This window comes from Somniosus microcephalus, chromosome 24, assembly GCF_052327205.1.
Source record: "Somniosus microcephalus isolate GS21.2 chromosome 24, FLI_Smic_1.0, whole genome shotgun sequence".
Classification (NCBI taxonomy): domain Eukaryota; kingdom Metazoa; phylum Chordata; class Chondrichthyes; order Squaliformes; family Somniosidae; genus Somniosus; species Somniosus microcephalus.
Window position 1 is genome coordinate 19,170,089 of NC_141010.1, and position 20,639 is coordinate 19,190,727.

Sequence of the window (20,639 nt, forward strand, 5' to 3'; positions counted from 1 at the left end):
GTTCCAGGGATGAGGGACTTCAGTTACGTGGATAGACTGGAGAATCTGGGGTTGTTCTCCTTAGAGCAGAGAAGTTTGAGAGGAGATTTGATAGAGGTGTTCAAAATCATGAGGGATCTGGACAGAGTAGATAGAGAGAAACTGTTCCCATTGACAGAAGGGTCAAGAACCAGAGGAGACAGATTTAAGGTGATTGGCAGAAGAACCAAAGGCGACATGAAGAAAAACTTTTTTTTACTCAGCAAGTGGTTAGGATCTGGAATGCACTGCCTGAAAGGGTGGTGGAGGCAGAATCAATCATGGCTTTCAGAAGGGAGTTGGATAAGTACCTGAAGGAACGTTTTTTGCAAGGCTACGGGGAAAGGGCAGAGGAGTGGGACTAGCTGAAGTGCTCTTCCAGAGAGCCAGCACGGTCTAGACAGGCCGAATGGCCTTCTTCTGTGCTGTAACCATTCTATGATTCTATAAGTAGAGTATTCCATCACATTTCTGACTTGTGCCTTGTAGATGGTGGATAGGCTTTGGGGAGTCAGGAGGTGAGACACTCGACGCAGAACACCCAGCCTCTGACGTTCTCTTTTTGCCACAGTATTTATTGGCTGGTCCAGTTAAGTTACTGGTCAATGGTGACCCCCAGGATGTTGATGGTGGGGGATTAGACAATGGTGATGCCATTGAACGTCATGGGGAGGTGGTTAGACACTCTCTTGTTAGAGATTGTCATTGCCTGGCGCGAATGTTACATGCCACTTATCAGCCCAAGCCTGAATATTATCCAGGTCTGGCTTCATGTGGGCACGGACTGCTTCATTACCTGAGGAGTTGTGAATGGAACTGAACACTGCAATCGTCAGCGAACATCCCCACTTCTGTTCTTATGGAGGGAAGGTCATTGATGAAGCAGCTGAAGATGATGGTTGGGCCTCAGTCTTCCTTTGTGCTAGGTATGATTCCAGCCAGTGGAGTGTTTTCCCCTGATCCCCATTGACTTAAATTTTACAAGGGCTTCTTGGTGCCCCACTCAGTGAAATGCTGCAGTGATGTCAAGGGCAGTTACTCTCGCCTCACCTCTGGAATTCAGCTCTTTTGTCCATGTTTGGACCAAGTCTGTAATGAGGTATGATGCAGTGGTCCTGACGGAACCCAAACTGAGTATCAGGGAGCAGGTTATTAGTGAGCAAGTCCCACTTGATAGCACTATTGAAGACACCTTCCATCACTTTGCTGATGATTGAGAGTAGGCTGATGGGATGGTAATTGGTCGAATTGGCTTTGTCCTGCTTTTTGTGGACAGGACATACCTGGGTAGTTTTCCCACAGTGTTGCAGCTGTACTGGAACAGCTTGGCTAGAGGCTAGGTTAGTTCTGGTGCGCAAATCTTCAGTACTACAGCCGAGATGTTGTCAGGGCCCATAGTCTTTGCTGTATCCAGTGCGCTCAGCTGTTTCTTGATATGTGGAGTGAATCGAATTGGCTGAAGACTGGCTTCTGTGATGGTGGGGTCCTCAGGAGGAGGCAGAGATGGATCATCCACTTGGCACTTCTGGCTAAAGATGGTTGCGAACCTTTCAGCCATGTCTTTTGCACTCATGTGCTGGGCTCCGCCATCGTTGAGGTTGGGATTTTCATGGAGCCTCCTCCTCCCATTAGTTGTTTAATTGTTCACCAACATTCACGACTGGGTGTGGCAGGGCTGCAGAGCTTTGATCTGATCCATTGGTTGTGGGAGCACTTCGCTCTGTCTATAGCATGCTGCTTCCACTGTTTAGCATGCATGTAGTCCTGTGTTGCTGCTGCCCCAGGTTGGCATCTCATTTTTAGGTACGCCTGGTGCTGCTCCGGGCATGTTCTTCAACACTCCTCATTGAACCAGGGTTGGTTGCCTGGCTTGATGGTAATGGTAGAGTGAGGGAGTTGCCGGGCCATGAGGTTACAGATTAAGGTGGAATACAATTCTGCTGCTGCTGATGGCCCACAGTGCCTCATGGATGGCCAGGTTTGAGCTGCTAGATCTGTTCTGAATCTATCCCAATTTAGCATGGTGATAGTGCCACACAACATGATGGAGGGTGTGACTTTGTCTCCACAAGAACTGTACTCTATTCTGCCACATCTGCTCGGTGGTCACTCCTACCAATATTGTCATGGACAGATGTATCTGCAACAGGTAGATTGACGAGAACGAGGTCAAGTAGGCTTTTCCTTCGAGTTGGTTCTCTCATCACCTGCCACAAGCCCAATCTGGTAACTATGGTAACTTCAGGACTTGGCGAGCTCTGTCAGTAGTGGTGCTACCGAGTCACTGGACATTGGAGTACATAGTACATGCACTCAGAGTACATTCTGTGCCCTTGCTACTTCCAAGTGGTGTTCAACATGATTCATCAGCTGAGGGAGGGTGGGTTTTTACAACTTTCCGATAGCTTCATGATCAACATTACTGATGATTGTTATTCCAGATATATTTAATTAGTTTATTTCAAATTCATAAACTGCCATGATGGGATCTGAACTCACGTTTCTGGATTATTAGTGCAGACCTCTGGATTACTAGTCCAGTAAGATAACCACTATACTACCGTAGCCTAACAATAATATTAATGAGAATGAGGTGGTAATCAGCAGGAGGTTTCCTTGATGCCATGAGAATTCATTGGGTCCGAAGTTAACGTTAAGGACTCCCAGGGCCACTCCCTCCTGACTGTGTACCATTGTGCTGCCTGGTGAGTCGGTCCTTCCGGTGGGACAGGACATAACCAGGGATGGTGATGGAGGAGTCTGGGACGTTGGCCGATAGTCATACTCATAGAATCGTACCTATGTCAGGCTGTTGCTTGACTAGTCCGTTGGACAGCTCCCCAATTTTGGCACAAGTCCCCAGACGATAGTTTGAAGGACTTTGTAGGGTCGACGGGGCTGGGTTTGCCATTGTCGTGTTCGAATCCAATGCCTAGGTCGATGCTGGGTGGTCCGTCTGGTTTTATTCTTATTTACCTTTTTATAGCGGCTTGATACAACAGAGTGGCTTGCTCGGCCATTTCAGAGGTCAATTAAGAGTCAACCACATTGCTCTGGGTCTGGAGTCACATTTGGGCAGACTGGGCAAGAATGGCAGGTTTCCTTCCCTAAAGGACATTAGTGAACCAGTTGGGGTTTTTACAACAATCCGATAGCTTCATGATCACCATTACTGATACGTGCTTTTTATTCCAGATATATTTAATTAACTGATTTCAAATTCACAACCTGCCATGATGGGATCTGAACTCACGTCTCCGGATTATTAGTGCAGCCCTCTGGATTACTAGTCCAGTAAGATAGCCACTACGCAACCGTAGCCTAACAATAATATTAATGAGAATAAACTGTAAAAAAAGTGAATATACAGGTGAAAGACTAGACAGAGTGCCATAACTGTGACTGTTGCTGTAAACCATACCTTTCGTAGAACCATGACAATGCTATAGCTTCGAAGGAAACAGCCAGCATCTTCCTCATCCAGCCTTAACTCTGCTTTCATGGCAGTCCACGGGCCTCTCCCAAAGTCATCTTCAACCGATTGAGAACTAGGAACCTCCTTAATAGAAAATAGAAAAATGATGTAGGAACAGTAAAACAATATTGCTAAATACTAATAGCATTTTTCACCTTCAGTAAGTTATTAATATATTAGTACAGAAAAATCAAAACAGTATTCTAATCCCTGGTTCTGCTTCCAGCAGTCCTGCTCAGTGCTTTCTTTGCACTCCCTTGCTTACTCATCAATCTTTAATATTACAACAAAAATTCACACACTGAACTTGTAAAATACGTATTCACCTCAAGGGAAGGATGTAGTTGAGAGAAAGAAAGATGAAGGAAAAATAAATCAATAATAATGAGCGCAATAACTCAACCAGCCTATAACTATCTGACTAGCAGTCACAATATAGCTGATGCGGCTTTTTTTTTAAAGATCAAAATATTAAGCATGATTTGCAGTAGAGCAGTCACTCTATTCCTGGTGAACAATTTTCAGGAATAAAGAAAAAGGCCAAACGTTCAACATTAATTCATCATCAACTCTTGTCTAACGTTCATTTAAGGATGCTGCCAGGGAGGCCAAAACACAGCTTGGCACCACTCATCGTTCTTCTGTGCAGTTCGCAACTTCAAGTGTTTTCCATTCATTGTTTCGATGATAGAATCAATCCACCATTTTGGCTATAGTCTGCAACTTCTGGTGGCACCGACCCGGGTGTTTGCTACATGCACAGGCAATCCGTAGCCATTCGTTGAACATGCCCAAAGTATTGTAACTGCTTCATCTCAATTCTGTTAGCTAAAGTCATTCCCACATTGCTCGGTTATCTGACGTCTTGTTATCAGTTACCACTGCAGCCTGCTCATACCAAGTATCTTCTGCAAGCAGAACATTTCAAAACTGAGAATCGATTATCTTCAATCTTTAATGCACATGGCCCACTGCTGCAAAAGATGCACTAGGGTGATGAGAGATTGATAAAACGTGACTTCAGTTGCACGGTTATCATTTTGATTTGCAGATGGTACCCAGCTTTTTCAATTCAGAAGTGGGGATGCTCGCTGATGATTGCACGGTGTGCAGTTCCATTCGCAACTCCTCAGATAACGAAGCAGTCCATGCCCGCATGCAGCAAGGCCTGGACGACATTCAGGATTGGGCTAAGTGGCAAGTAACATTCGCGCCACACAAGCGCCAGGCAACGACTATCTCCAACAACAGAGCTTCTAACTGCCACCCCATGACATTCAATGGCATTACTGATGTGCCTTCAATAACCACAAAACTAGAAGTTATAGACTTTAACAAGTTGGCTTTTAATCACTAAGATCAGAGCTAACATCTCAACACACCGACTGGCTCACAGGAATGAGTCATACAGATCCTGAGATCTTTAAGTAAGAGAAGTCAGGGGCGGAGCCAAGAGCCAAGACCTGGAACCTTCCAGGTTAGTCAGGAAAGAGGAAGTGAAACTATACACCGTGTGGGGGAGGGTAATATACATGAGTGCAAAACGAATACAGGCAAGACAAACAGATTTCATTACATTCACCCCTTCTTTAGATTTAGTCCATCGGGGTGATGTTTCTTAAAAGCTGGTATAAGTGAGTCTGTCAGGAAGTTTTGCGGTTCTCAGTGATCGGCGCAAAGCCGGTTGGGGTGCCTCTAGGGGAGTGGATTCTGGTTCCTCCGCTGTCCGGGCCTCCGCAGTGTCTTCCAGGTTATCTGCAGTGTCCTCCAGGTTAAAGTTGGGTATTGATACCTCTGGGCGTCCTGCCTCTTTTTGGTGTAGGTCTTCCTCGGGTAGTCTCTCATCGTTCTCTCCGCTCCCCGAGGGAGCGAGGTCTTTTATGGAAACAGTGTCCTCTCGCCCGTCAGAGTATTCGATATAGGCATACTGAGGGTTTGCATGGAGGAGCTGTACCTTTTCCACAAGGGGGTCCGTTTTATGGCCTCTCACGTGCTTCCGCAATAGTACTGTCCCCGGAGACGTCAGCCACGCGGGTAGAGATATGCCAGAGGTGGATTTCCGGGGGAAAACGAACATCTTTTCGTGAGGGGTAGCGTTAGTGGCTGTACATAACAGAGACCTTATGGAGTGGAGCACGTCTGGGAGGACTTCCTGCCAGCGGGAGGTCGGAAGGCCTTTTGACTTTAAGGCGAACGTGACAGCCTTCCAAACAGTAGCATTCTCCCTTTCCACTTGCCCATTACCCCGGGGGTTGTAGCTAGTGGCTATCCCCTTTGAGAGCAAGAACTGGCGCAGTTCATCACTCATAAATGACGTCCCCCTATCGCTGTGTATGTAGTTCGGCATGCCAAACATGCAGAATAGATTACCGAGACACTTGATGACCGTGGCACTGGTCATGTCTGGGCAGGGAATGGCGAAGGGGAAGCGGGAATATTCATCGATGATATTGAGGAAGTATACGTTACGGTCGGCAGAGGGAAGGGGTCCCTTGAAGTCCAGACTTAGGCGCTCGAATGGCCGTGTGGCTTTGATAAGGTGTGCACGGTCAGGCCTGTAGAAACGAGGCTTGCATTCCGCACAGATGCAGCAGGCTCTGGTCATTGCCCTGACCTCCTCGATGGAGTGGGGCAGATTGCGGGACTTTATAAAATGGTATAGTTGGGTGACCCCTGAGTGACAGAGGTCGTTGTGGAGACCCTGTAATTTGTCCGTATGAATGCTGGCACACATTCCCCGCGATAGGGCGTCTGGGGGTTCATTAAGGGCTCCCAGCCTGTACATAATATCATAGTCGAACGTGGATAGTTCGATCCGCCACCTGAGTATTTTGTCATTCTTGGTTTTCCCCCTTTGTTTGTTATTAAACATGAAAGCCACCGACCGCTGGTCAGTGAGCAGGGTGAAACGTTTGCCGGCTAGGTAGTGTCTCCAGTGCCGCACTGCCTCCACTATAGCCTGTGCCTCCTTCTTGACAGAAGAGTGCCTGATTTCAGGTCCCTGAAGGGTTCGGGAGAAGAAGGCCACAGGTCTCCCAGCCTGATTGAGGGTCGCAGCTAAGGCAAAGTCTGACGCATCGCTTTCGACTTGAAAGGCACACAGTGCAGCCCTTTCAATGTCCTGTTTGATACTGGTGAAAACCTCCCGAGCTTCAGCTGATAGTGGGAAGGACGTCGATTTAATGAGGGGTCGGGCCTTATCAGAGTAATTGGGCACCCATTGGGCATAATACGAGAAAAATCCCAGGCACCTTTTTAAAGCTTTGGGATTGTGTGGCAGGGGCAGTTCCTTTAGGGGGCGTAATCGGTCAGGGTCCAGTCCAATTACCCCATCTTCCACCACGCAGCCGAGGATACAGAGACGGGTTGTGTTGAAGACACATTTGTCTTCGTTGTAGGTTAGATTCAGCTTTAGGGCAGTTTTTAAAAATCTCGCAAGATTTAGATCGTGGTCTTGCTGGTTGTGCCCGCAGATAGTGACATTGTCCAGATAGGGGTAGGTAGCTTGTAGTTTATTCTCGTCAACCATGCGGTCCATCTCACGTTGGAAGACCGAGACCCCATTTGTTACCCCGAAGGGCACTCTGAGAAAATGGTAGAGGCGCCCGTTCGCCTCGAAGGCGTGTATGGGCGGTCCTCCGTTCTAATGGGGAGCTGGTGATACGCGGATTTGAGGTCGATAGTCGAGAAGACTCTGTATTGCGCAATCTGGTTGACCATTTCTGATATGCGGGGTAAAGGGTAGGCGTCCAGCTGGGTATAAATATTAACAGTCTGGCTGTAGTCAATTACCATCCGTTTCTTTTCGCTATTTTTAACTATGACTACTTGGGCACGCCACAGACTGGTACTGCATTCAATAATGCCTTCCCGCAGGAGTCTGTCCACTTCCGCCTTGATAAAGTGTCTGTCTTCCAGACTGTACCGTCTACTTTTGGTCGCTATGGGCCTACAGTTCGGAGCGAGATTAGCGAATAAAGAGGGCGGGCTGATTTTTTAAGGTTGATAGGCCACAGACTGTGAGTGGCGGCTGGGACCCGCCATATGCTAGCGTGACACTTTCGTGGTGGCACTGGAAGTCCAGGCCCAAGATTACATTAACACAGAGTTCTGGCATCACGAGGAGTTTAAAATCCTTGTAGTCCGTGCCTTTTACAGTCAGTGTTACCACACAGTAGCCCAAAATGTCCGAAGTGTGGGGCTTAGCAGCCATAGCAATTCTGCTCCGTGTAGGTGTTACCGTTAATGAGTGCCGCCGTACCAGGCTAGGGTGGATAAAACTCTCGGTACTCCCACAGTCAATTAAACATTTCGTTAAATTCCCGTTTACCTGTATGTCCATCATGGGTTTTGTCAACGGGTGTGGCCTGGATTGATCCACCGTGATCGAAGCCACTGTTGGGCCCTGGGCGGCCGTTGAGTCGGGAAAAGATGGCGGATCCCAAGATGGCGGCCCGCACGAGGCGGTGACGGAGTTGGAAATCGGATTCCCCCTGCAGACTTTGCTAAAATGCCCCTTTTTCTTACATTTGAAGCATGTAGCGTCCTTCGCTGGGCATCGTTGTCTGGGGTGCTTGGCCTGGCCGCAGAAGTAGCATTTCGGGCCTCGAGACATTGCCGCTGTAGTAGGACTCCTGGGTGAACTTCTGTGTGGGGACTCTGGCGGCGTAGAGCTGGCCTGAGACCTGGATGGGGAAGATGGCTGATTCCAAGATGGCGGCCCGCTCGGCGCGCACGAGGCGGTGAGGGCCGCATGGCCGGAAGAATAAGAGTCAGAGTTTTTCTGGGCCACGTCCAGCGATCGCGCAGTGGCCACTGCCTTTTTTAAGTCCAGGACCTCCTTCTCCAGCAGTCTCTGCCGGATATAATTCGATTTGAGGCCCGTGATGAAGGAATCGCGGACCAATTCGTCAGAGTACGCGTTGGCCATCACGGCCTTGCAGTTACAGTCCCGGACCAGGTCCTTTAGGCCCTGTAAGAAATCGTCCATTGATTCCTCAGGTCGCTGCCTGCGTGTAGCCAGCAGAAGTCTGGCGTACACTTCGTTTACTGGCCTCTGATATTGGGCCTTCAGGATAGTGATGGCCTCCGTGTAAGAGGTGGCGTCCCGGATGAACGAATAAATCCGATGACTAACGCGAGTAGACAGTAGACTCAGTTTATCTACCTCGCTAGCGGATGAGGCCCTCACGAAGAGTTCGAAGCATTTGAGCCAGTGTCCAAATTGATTTGATGCTTCAGCAGAATGTGGATCCAAGTCCAGATGCTCTGGTTTTAGGAGTCGATCCATCCTAGTATTCTTTAGTGATTAAAATTGATGTGCCTTCAATAACCACAAAACTAGAAGTTATAGACTTTAACAAGTTGGCTTTTAATCACTAAGATCAGAGCTAACATCTCAACACACCGACTGGCTCACAGGAATGAGTCATACAGATCCTGAGATCTTTAAGTAAGAGAAGTCAGGGGCGGAGCCAAGAGCCAAGACCTGGAACCTTCCAGGTTAGTCAGGAAAGAGGAAGTGAAACTATACACCGTGTGGGGGAGGGTAATATACATGAGTGCAAAACGAATACAGGCAAGACAAACAGATTTCGCAACTTCAAGTGTTTTCCATTCATTGTTTCGATGATAGAATCAATCCACCATTTTGGCTATAGTCTGCAACTTCTGGTGGCACCGACCCGGGTGTTTGCTACATGCACAGGCAATCCGTAGCCATTCGTTGAACATGCCCAAAGTATTGTAACTGCTTCATCTCAATTCTGTTAGCTAAAGTCATTCCCACATTGCTCGGTTATCTGACGTCTTGTTATCAGTTACCACTGCAGCCTGCTCATACCAAGTATCTTCTGCAAGCAGAACATTTCAAAACTGAGAATCGATTATCTTCAATCTTTAATGCACATGGCCCACTGCTGCAAAAGATGCACTAGGGTGATGAGAGATTGATAAAACGTGACTTCAGTTGCACGGTTATCATTTTGATTTGCAGATGGTACCCAGCTTTTTCAATTCAGAAGTGGGGATGCTCGCTGATGATTGCACGGTGTGCAGTTCCATTCGCAACTCCTCAGATAACGAAGCAGTCCATGCCCGCATGCAGCAAGGCCTGGACGACATTCAGGATTGGGCTGATAAGTGGCAAGTAACATTCGCGCCACACAAGCGCCAGGCAACGACTATCTCCAACAACAGAGCTTCTAACTGCCACCCCATGACATTCAATGGCATTACCATCACCAAATCCCCCAACATAAACATTCTGTGGGGGGGGGTCACCATTGACCAGAAACTTAACTGGACCAGCCACATAAATACTGTGGCTACAAGAGGAGGTCAGCAGCTGGGTATTCGGCAGGGAGTGCCTCACCTCCCGACTCCCCAAAGCCTTTCCACCATCTACAAGGCAGGAGTGTGATGGAATACTCTCCACCTACCTGGATGAGTGCAGCTCCAACAACACTTAAGAAGCTCAACACCATCCAGGACAAAGCAGCCCGCTTGATCGGCACCCCATCCACCACCTTAAACATTCACTCCCTCCACCACCGGCGTACTGTGGCTGCAGTGTGTACCATCTACAAGATGCACTGCAGCAACTCGCCAAGGCTTCTTCGACAGCACCTCCCAAACCCACGACCTCTACCACCTAGAAGGACAAGGGCAGCAGGCGCATGGGAACACCGTCACCTCCAAGTGCCCCACCATCCTGACTTGGAAATATATCGCCATTCCTTCATAGCTTACCTGAGGCCGTAGCTTTGGCACTGCACCATGTGTTGGCATCTGTGGGGCTGAAATCAAGACTTCATCCAGGTTTTTACCAAGATGCTGGAAGACAAGCAGGATTAGCAATCAATATCTGGACAACAAGGACATCGCGGTTTGAAGAGTGAATTTGGCCAGCAGTTTAGAGTGCACTATTCCCACAACAGCTGCTGCGAGCGCTAAATGTTGGTTCTGAGTTTTGACTTTTTATTTTTGGAATTCAAGTCCATTTACTGTGACAAATTATGTTCAGAGATCTATTGGGAGTGAATTCATATGGTTTTCCCATACTTGAAGACATATTGAGATTACACATTGGAGTACTCCAGACAGATCCTGGAATGACACCTAAATAAGGTTCAATTTTGTTCATTTAAAAATTTTTTTTTTTTTTTTTTTTTTTTTTTTTTTAAAAAAAGCACAATTCCTGTAAATACTGAAAGAAAAACTGAAAATAAGATCAATGACGTTTTAATACCTGGACTGTCACAGCACAAGTGCCTTCAGAATAATAGCATTATGGATCACCTAACTACAATCATCTAAACAAATGTCAATGCCTCTCTGTCAAGCAATGCAGGAGAGCTTTGGGCAAGATTCAGGCACACCATTTTTTGCACAAAGCAATCACCTTACCTGGTGGTTTTGCTCTTTTCTTGCTATGTACCACACTAGAAGGTGGTGCAAGTTGGCATTTCACTTCCAGCTTGCATATTTTATTAAGATTTCAGTAAAGTGAATGGTGGCTGTGTGAAATTTACGTATAATGTCCAATTTCACAACACCCAACAAATTGTTTAAAATTTTGTCCAGCACTGGCCCGGAATTTGCAGTCCTTACGACAGCGAACTGGCTACGTTCACCCCCCCACCCCAAGAGCCGGCAAATCAGTGAAATCACTGATCTGATGAAAACTTCCCCTTTTCCCGAACAAGGTCGCTGTTAGAAACAGCATAAAAAGTTAGACCCATTCAAATGAGGTGCAACTGGGTTTTTAATGGCAATCTGAGTAATAACTACTGATAAACAACCATTCTGGCCCGGAAAAACTAATTTTATAATGGCGGAATGTCAAATTTCTCCATGAAGTTAAAAATTATTAGATTTTAAAATGAATTAAAAAAATTTAAAGGTTGTTCATGATATTTCAGCTTCTACCTTAACCCAATGTGTATGTCCCAATCTTTATATCGCTCTCTAAGTTTTTTTTAAAAAAAAGAGATCGATTATTAGTGCTTTCTATTTCCTGGTTCCCTGTCTAAGAATTTTGCAATGTGATTGGCTGCTTAGACAGCTTGTTGGGGTCACAGCAGCTCACACTATGGGATTCCCACTATACTACAGGAAACTTTGGTTTATCTGGAGGTTAACTGTCCAGAATGCTCGAGCCACCGGCAAAATTCAGGAGTCGGTTCAGTAAGTTTTTTTTCTTTTCGTTGCTTTTTTTCCCCCCACTAGTCAGGCTCTGCAAGGTCTAGCTAAAGCTGTTGCTTAGCTACAGAGACGCTTGCAAGCTACGGCCGACTGTTTAGAAGCTGAGCAACAGGGTTTGTTGCCAGATGAGGAGCTCAAAAGCTTCCGTATGTTTTAACATTAGCGCTGGTTTGTCCGGCAGTTTTGATGGGACGGCAACAGCTCGGTCCCGGATATCACAAAGTTTCCTGTACATTGATTTCAACTGCATGTTGGAAAAGCCAAACTTCCCGCCGCAGAGATCGCGAGATCTTTGTGGGAAGCTTGCTGCGCCGCTGACTGCAAAATACAGGCTATTATGTTTAAATTTTGCCCTTTCAAACTTGTTTAGAGCTTTGATTTATATGACACTAGGGCGAAGGTCTGGTGTTGGGAACAATGAGGGGATGCCTAAAGAAGATTTAATACTGGGTATAATTCTTCCTCAGCATATTGGTATCAATACTAAATATGCCTAACCACAAATCTATTTCTACAGTTTGAGACAGTAGTACTGAATATGGAAAATTTTCACAGAATTAGAATTATTAACCATGTCAGATTAATGACACTGCTGAAAGAATTAATAAAGTTAAACCAAAAGACAAGGGATTGCCACCTTGGAGCTCAAGAAGTAATCTTCCACCTGGATAGTCAGAGCAGAGGTCAAATAAAGGCAAAGCATAAATTAGGTGCAGCAAAAATGGTCTTAATTTATGAAAATTGTGTCATTTGCATGTGTCAGGGAAAGAAGAGTGCAGAGGTTATTGATGGGAGTCTATGCGAGGGAGAATCATCAATTTATAATACAGGAGGCCATTGGACCCATCATCACACCCTGGCAGCTCGTCACATTCCCCGGCCCTTTCAATTTTTGTTCAAATATCTATCCACTTCACTTTAAAACGATTCTGCTTCCAACAATTCCATGCCCTCTATATAAAAAAAAAACAGCCTCTCATAACCTCTCCCATCATTCTTTTGGTGGTGATGAATATATGCCCTCTAGTTACCGATTTACTGACCAGCGGATATAGTTTTCTCCGATTTACTTTACCAAAACCTCTAAATTGTAAATACCTTTATCGGATTCCCTCTTAAACTTCTTTCTAATGAAAAGAGCTCAATTGCGCCAAGTCTCTCATCATAATAAAAGCCTCTCATCTCTCATCTTAGTGAATCGCTTCTGCATCCGCTCCATGGCTTTGATATGTCTCTGCTTCTCTACACCTTTTAAAAATTCTACCATTTGGTGTAGGTTCTTCCTCCTGAAATAGTATCACCTCACACGTCTCTACATTAAATCTATTTGCCCATATAGCCCTCTTCACAGTAAGCGATGCTTCCCACTTGTTGTCTTGGCCCCCTGGGGATCACTATTTACACAGCCCCAGTCTGAGAAACATTTAACCACTACCCTCTATTTTCCATCCTTTCGCCAACTTTGTATCTATTCTGCCAGATTCCCTTTTAATACCATGGGCTAAAAATTGAGTAGCACCCCCATTGAGGCGCCAGCCTCGCCAGGGCGCTAAAAGTAGCGCCCCGGAAACATTCGCACCCCCGCATCGTAAATTGAGTGGTTGCGCCCCAAAGGGAAGCGCGGCGCTACTGGAGGCGCCCCGCATCCCTCTTGGGGCACTGCGAGTGAATATCGTGGCACAACGTGCCGCAGCGCCACGTCGCGCTGCGGTATTGCAGGCCTTCCTTCCCTTCTTAAAAGGGAGGGGCCTTGTGCAGCGCGATCTGGGGCCCAGCTGGGCCCCCGAGGATCAGGAGAGCAGGCAAAAGAGCCCGGCACCGAAGAGAAGTGCTGGGCTCTTGGAGCGCAGCCGGCACTCCGTGGGGGGGGGGTTCAGGAGGCCGGGGACGGGAGCGCAAGCAGGTGCTAGCAGGCGGCCAACAACAAAAATGGCCGCCCCGCACCTCGCCTTTAATTTGCGCCTCCCCGGCCGCAGGTAGGCCCCCCTGACCCCGTCGGACATAGCATCCGGCGGTAAATCAGGGGGCGCTGCCGAATATCGCAGCCGGGGTGTCAGTGGGGTGCTGCGCACACCGATGACGTCATCGGCAGCGGCGCAGCGCTAACGGTTAGCGCCACCACTAACGCCCACAGAATTTAGCGGGAGGCGTGGGCAGTGCCGCGCCTGGGCGCCAGTTGGCTTGCGACCCACTTAGCGCCCTCTTAAGGCGCTAATGGGTGGTGCAACCAACCGAATTTCCCCCCCCCATGTATCTTAATTTTATTAACAGGTCTCTGCCTATGTGGCACCTTATCAAGTGCCTTTTGAAAATCTGTATACTCAACATCCACTGCATTCCCTTTATCAATATACTGCATTATTTTTTCGAAGAACTATTAAATTTGCCAGCTGCGATATGTATTTTACAAATCCATGGTGGCTGTCCTCAATTGATAAGATAAGAAAACAAAAACCTAAATAAACCCAGAACACCAATCACCGCAATCAGGTATTCAGTCCTCCCATTAATGCTGCCAATGGTGCAGTTAACACGTCTGGTGACAGTTCCGTAAGACAGTACTGTACAACCGAAAGCGCTCACGTAATACTAAATAGCTTTCTCAAATCAAGTTATTCAAGAAGCAGATCACATACATCTATGTAGTCAGAGATTTATGTTCAGAGAGGCATAAAAATGTGAGGATTTCATTATCAGGTCCTTCTAGGTGTGTATTAATTTTAACCCATAATATGGCTTCAAGAAGCTTACTTACTGCTGACGTTGGGCTGACCAGTCCACATTTACCTGGTGTGTCCCTTTCTCTTTTTAAAAATAAAACAGAGGTGTTATACTGGCACCTCACCAGTTTTTTTGGCACAATCCCCATACCCAAGGACATATGAGCGATTGTGGCCAGGGGCCCTGCGAGGACCTCTCTGACCTTCATCAGCATTCTTGGAAGCATGCCACCAGCACACCGTGGCTGCAGTGTGTACCATCTACAAGATGCACTGCAGCAACTCGCCAAGGCATCTTCGGCAGCACCTCCCAAACCCGCGACCTCTTCCGCCTAGAAGGACAAGGGCAGCAGGCGTATGGGAACACCGTCACCTGCAAGTTCCCCTCCAAGTTACACACCATCCCGACTTGGAAATATATCACCGATCCTTCATCGTCGCTGGGTCAAAATCCTGGAACTCACTCCCTAACAGCACTGTGGGAGTACCTTCACCACAAGGGCTGCAGCGGTTCACGAAGGCAGCTCACCACCTTTTCAAGGGCAATTAGGGATGAGCAATAAATGCTGGCCTTGCCAGCGACGCCCACATCCCAGGAACAAATATTTAAAAAAAATCAAGGACCACTGCCGTTTCCACTTTGAGACTACCACAGTCTTCTGTGAGAACCAAGGCAAAGTACTCATTCAGTATTCTACAACCGAACCTATGACAGCACTCAGAGTGCAACCAATAAAGTACAGGGTGCATTAGAAAACCTCAGTAAACCACCTTAGAGCCCCTTGAAGCAAAGAGGCAGGTTTTGCATTCTATTATACTGCCCTTTCCAGTTTTGTACAAAAAAAGTCAGTCATTTTAGTTCCCTACCTTGTGAACTCTACTCATCCTTGCTGCACATAGGAAGATGATAAAACTTTTTTGTTATTTAGGAGGGCATATTTCAAGGATCACTAATAGTTCCTACAGTCAGGCAATCAACTTTGTTCAGGGACATTTTCCTACGATACTGAAAATCTGACAGAAACATTTTCGCTCAAAATCAATTCCACATTTCAATTCCCAAAGGAAATTCAAAATACTCCACACATCAGTCATATTGCGCTCCAAATGAGGAGCTCATTTTGAACTTTTTCTTTCATACACTCACCATTCAAGGAGTTAAAATGTTTCAGTACTTCTGTAGCTAACTACGCAACTAGACTGTACAGGAAACTTTCGATTTACCGGCACCTAAATAACCGGAAATCTCGGTTAACCGGCAAAATTCAGGAGTAGGTTTTACTTTGTATTGTACTTGCCTTCCTCCATCTGTTGCTGTGCAAGGGTGTGGCTGCAGCTGTTGCTAAGCTACAGAGACGCTTGGAACGTGTGGCCATTGTTCTGAACTTGTTGCTAAGCAACAGGGTTTGTTGCTTTATACGGAGCTGTCGGCTCTCCGTATCTTTTACTATAGCGCTCGGTTATCCGGAATTTTTGATGAACCGGCACCACGTCGGTCCCGTCCGTGCCGGATAAAAAAAAGTTTCCTGTATTTGGGGCTGCAACAGCCTAAACTTGTTTAAATTATAAATCCCCAATTACACGATAATACAATACCAAGAGGAGCTTCTTAAAGAGAGTACGGCAATGATAGTGTCATCGCTTTCTTCTTATTCATGGAACTTATTCTCAATTTAGTACAGCACAAGAGTTTTGATTTAGGGGTGACTAGTTTCAGCAAATCAAAGAACCTATTAACTACTGAAACAGCGTCATACCTGTTGTGGAAGAATTCCTGCAGGTCCAGGAAAGCGTCTTTTTGCTCGCGGTCTGCCTGACTTCGCAGCTTCTGGTGTCCGATTAGCAGCCGATACCAACTGAATCAAGTGATTGGTGACAGGGGTTCCCGCACAGCCTGGATTTGCTGCTGGCGAATACGGAGCTCCCACAGCAGCTGAAGGGCTTTCTATAGCACACATCAACGCTCGAGGTTCACTGGTGGACAGAATTGGTCTTCGGAGGCCTCTGTTCGAGAGTCTAAGGGCCAAGGAGTTCTGAAGAGGCGTCGTTGGTCTCAGCAGTATCGGATTTGGACAGTTTCTCAAGGCAGTAGAGCTTATTTGCTGGTGTTGTGCAGATTGAGACCGCAGGCTTGGAGACACAAGTTTACATGGGCTAACAGCATTACCTAGCATGCTTTTTCTTAAAAGATTTTGTGGCACTGGTGTTAATAATTCTTTTGCGGATCTAATAGCGTTAGATAGAATAGGACTATATAATTCAGTCCTTGGCACAGCATTTGACAGTGCAGCAGAGTAACTATGACTATCAATTATCTGACCAGAGCAATTCTTGGTGCCTCTCATTGTAACTGCATCAGCGTTAGTATTGCTCAAACTAGTTGGACATGGGTTGAATCCAGATAGATGATTGAAAAACTTGAAAGTTTTGCTTGCATCCTCAGAATCATTAATTACAATCCTCTCTTCACCATTCTTACAAGCAGCAGCCACTTTGGAGTTTCCATTCTTGCCGTTATCCGCTTTCTCATGCCGTGGCAGTTTGGCTGGTAGTACCGCATCGTCATCGCTTGGATAGATTGGAGAAGAAACCCTCTTCCCACAAAAAGTTGGACTGCTAGTCTTCCTCAACTCTGAACTTTGTACATTCCCAGCTTCATTCAACTCCTCACAATCAGACCAAAATAAATCATCAATTTCCTCACTTGAGCCAACTTCAGTGATCCCTTTGGTGGTGTTCTTCTGCTGGGCATTGCTAACAAATTTGAAGGCAGGGGTGGAGTTCTGCTGGTTACTTGGGTTGTTTCGCCACGGTAGTGATTTTAAAGAGGCATCTATTGACGCTGCCAATGTCTTTTTTGCAAGGTCAGCATTGGTCCCCAAATTCTTTGAGGTAGAGTCATATTCTGACTGGCAATACCTCTGACCTACAGTGCTGTGTGGCAAGATCTTGGGCTCATAACATGAACTAGCTGGTGTCCTGAGGACTGAAGCAATGGGCCTTAATCCAACACAAGGGCTTGTTCCAGATGAGCTGGTAGCTGTGCTTTCAGCATCCAACACGGCCGATAATAAATCCTGTCCACAGTGGATAAAAAAGAAAAAGTAGTTGTACATCACTGGAGAAAATAACTATTGTGCATTCTACATAAAGTACAAGGATTTTTGACTTTTTAAAAAATAAATGCCCAAGTTAATCTTAAAATTGCAAAACAATTACACTATAGCTTATTTTATCCACTATGAAAAAAACTCTCACCATTAATTCAGGATTATTCATTAAGCATCTGGGCCAAAGAAAATTCAATATAATTTTCAAGATATTAAATAAAACAAAATGTTGTTCAATGAAGAGTCAATTATTGATCTCAACTGTTTGGGCTACACTGGAAATAAAACCCAACCGACAAAGTAAACCTGAATTGAGTGGGAAATCAACCTTTGACACAAATAGATCCAAACAAAAGTCAATACTAAAAAAAAACATAATATTGTCACTTTTTATTATATTTTGTTCCTGGCAGGAGTTAGCAGACTGTTGAGGACAATCAGAACACTGGCCTTTCACCTCCTTCATGCATTACTGAATCCAGCTCAGACTGATGAAAATATTACAAAAGTATTTACAGCACAGAAACAGGCCACTCGGCCAAATAGATCCATGCCGGTGTTTATGCTCCACACGAGCCGCCTCCTACCATTTCTCCCTCAATCAACATCACAAAAACAGATAATCTGGTCATTATCACAATACTGTTTGAGAGCTTGCTGTGCATAAATTGGCTGCCACGTTTCCTACATTGCAACAGTGACTACACTGCAAAAGTACTTTATTGGCTGTAAAGTGCTTTGGGACATCTGATGGTCGTGAAAGGCGCTATATAAATGCAAGTCTTTTTTTCATTAAAAAACCATCCTATTCCTTTTTCCCCTCATGCTTATCTAGCTTCCTCTTAAATGCATATATGCTATTCGCCTCAACTACTCCATGTGGTAGCGAGTTCCACATTCTAACCACTCTCTGGGTAAAGGACGTTCCTCCTGAATTCCTTATTGGATTTATTAGTGACTCTCTTATATTTACTGGTCTCCCCCACAAGTGGAAACATCTTCTCTACCTTTACCCTATCAACCCCTTTCATAATCTTGAAGACCTCTATCAGGTCATCCCTCAGTCTTCTCTTTTCTAGAGAAAAGAGCCCCAGCCAGTTCAATTTTTCCTGATAATTCTAACTTCTCTGTTCTGGTATTATTCTAGTACGTCTTTTTTGTAGCTTCCCTGGTGCCTTTACGTCCTCTTTATAATATGGAGACCAGAACTGTTCACAGTACTCCAAGTACTCTTTCTCAAGGGCAAGTAGGGAAGGGCAATAAATGCTGGCCTTGCCAGCAACACCCACATCCCATGAATGAATAAAAAAAGTGGGGTCTAACCAAGGTTCTATACAAGTTTTACATAACTTCTCTGCTTTTCAATTCTATCCCTCTAGAAATGAACCCCAGTGCTTTGTTTTTTTTTGTTTTTTAAATGGCCTTATTAACCTGTGTCGCTACTTTTACTGATTTTTGTATCTGTACCCCTACCCTATTTAGACACTTGTTTTCCAAGGAGTACATGTCCTCCATATTCTTCCTACCAAAATGTACTACCTCATATTTATCTATGTTGAAGTTGATTTGCCAATTACATGCCCATTCTGCAAGTTTATTAATGAGTGTTTAAACTCAGTCCTCCTCTGCATTAACTACACGACCCCAATTTGGCGTCATTCGCAAATTTTGAAGGTGTACTTCCGATTCCAGAGTCCAAATCGTTTATGTAAATGGTGAACAACAGTGATCCCAGCACTGATCCTTGTGGAACACCACTTCCCAATCTGAGTAACTACCTTTAACCGCTACTGTTTTTCCTGTTTTGTAGCCAGCTTGCTATCATTCTGCTACTTGTCCCCTTACTCCACATGTTCTGACCTTAGTAACGAGTCTACTATGCGGCCACTTTAAACTATCCATCTTACTCTAATTTATATAACGTTACTGAAAGGGACGCAGTTACTGCACAGCACTGTTGCTTTCAGACAAATATATGATTTGAAAGGTTTCTGTCCTCTTACTTTGAATATCACAAATGCAAAATTTAAAGTTTAGCAAATGGTTTTCTTTAATTCCAGTTGCTGACCATAAGTCCCAGTCCACAATGTTGTGAATCAGAATGATTATTCAAAGTCATTGATAATTTCTCTCCTTTCTCTTAATTTTTCTAAGGATCAGGTTTTTCCATATTCTGTGAAATCCATAGTTCACAACATGCAGGATGATTCAGATTTTAGAAATCTTCATTTATTTCACCAACAGAAAAAGGTTCTTTCTTCTGAAATGGGATCCATGTCCAAATCCTGGCTTCTAGATCAGTCTGTGCAATCATCAGTTGGAACCATTTTAAAAAGAGAACTCTTTTAAAAGGTGTACGAGAACTCCAGAATGCTCACAGACATTCAGGCATTGCAGGCGTCACTTTGATGAAAGTCCCACAACCAGTAACTCAACCCAAAGAAATAAAATCTACAAATCGATAGTTTACAGCTGCATTTGGCACTATGTTAAGCAGAGTGCAGAGCGTGGCTGCAACACGACAGGATTACAGCATGTTTAGAGAGACAATATATGGCACAAAGTTTGAAAATGTGTATTGGGCAGTTTTTCACAAGTTAAGTCCCATTTGTTGGTTCAAAACAGCATGTTCAGTACACATTGCAGCTGCTACCTGGAAAAGTAATATACTTTAAAATAATGGAACGTCAGTTTTCTTTTTTGTGCCAATATAGAGACTTCGCCAAAACATAAAAAGCGTATTTGCATTAATCAATATGTTGCACCATCAATGCAATGGAGACTGGAAATGAAAATTGGCTTAAAGCTGCAGATTACATAGAACACTTACATCATCATCATCAAACTCTTCTCCAACAGAAAACAGCTTCTGGAAACTGCAAGCCTTGAAGGAGAGAAAGAAAGGAAGGAAATTCAAAAACTTCAATGCAACTGAGAAATACATTATAGTCACAAAACAATCGGCATTAAGGCTCAATTGTTTTTTTTCTCATCCATCCTGTACAATCCCTCAAATTTATTACTGCAAGAAATAATTAGCTTCCAAACAAGAGTTTCTGAATAAGTTTTGAAATGGTTTCTAAAATAATAATGAGTTTTCATTTTATTTGC

The 20,639-nt window shown here is 45.1% G+C and overlaps 1 protein-coding gene across 4 annotated transcripts in view; it reads right to left on the reverse strand.

Annotated features, from left to right (window-relative positions):
• The window catches only part of hrob (homologous recombination factor with OB-fold), a 60,586-nt gene that overhangs the window by 24,315 nt on the left and 15,632 nt on the right, over positions 1-20,639 (reverse strand). For 3 of the 4 annotated variants that reach the window (XR_015073446.1, XM_085966298.1, XM_085966295.1), the window contains exons 2-5: positions 20,359-20,412; positions 16,176-17,495; positions 10,244-10,327; positions 3,440-3,577 (exon numbers count right to left, since the gene is read on the reverse strand). Coding sequence is in view for 3 of the 4 variants with exons in the window: in XM_085966298.1 (XP_085822424.1) it covers positions 3,440-3,577; positions 10,244-10,327; positions 16,176-17,495; positions 20,359-20,412 (1,596 nt within the window). In the remaining variant the exon portion in view is untranslated. The remainder of the gene's footprint in view (positions 1-3,439; positions 3,578-10,243; positions 10,328-16,175; positions 17,496-20,358; positions 20,413-20,639) is intronic. The other variant, XM_085966297.1, reaches the window with a different exon arrangement.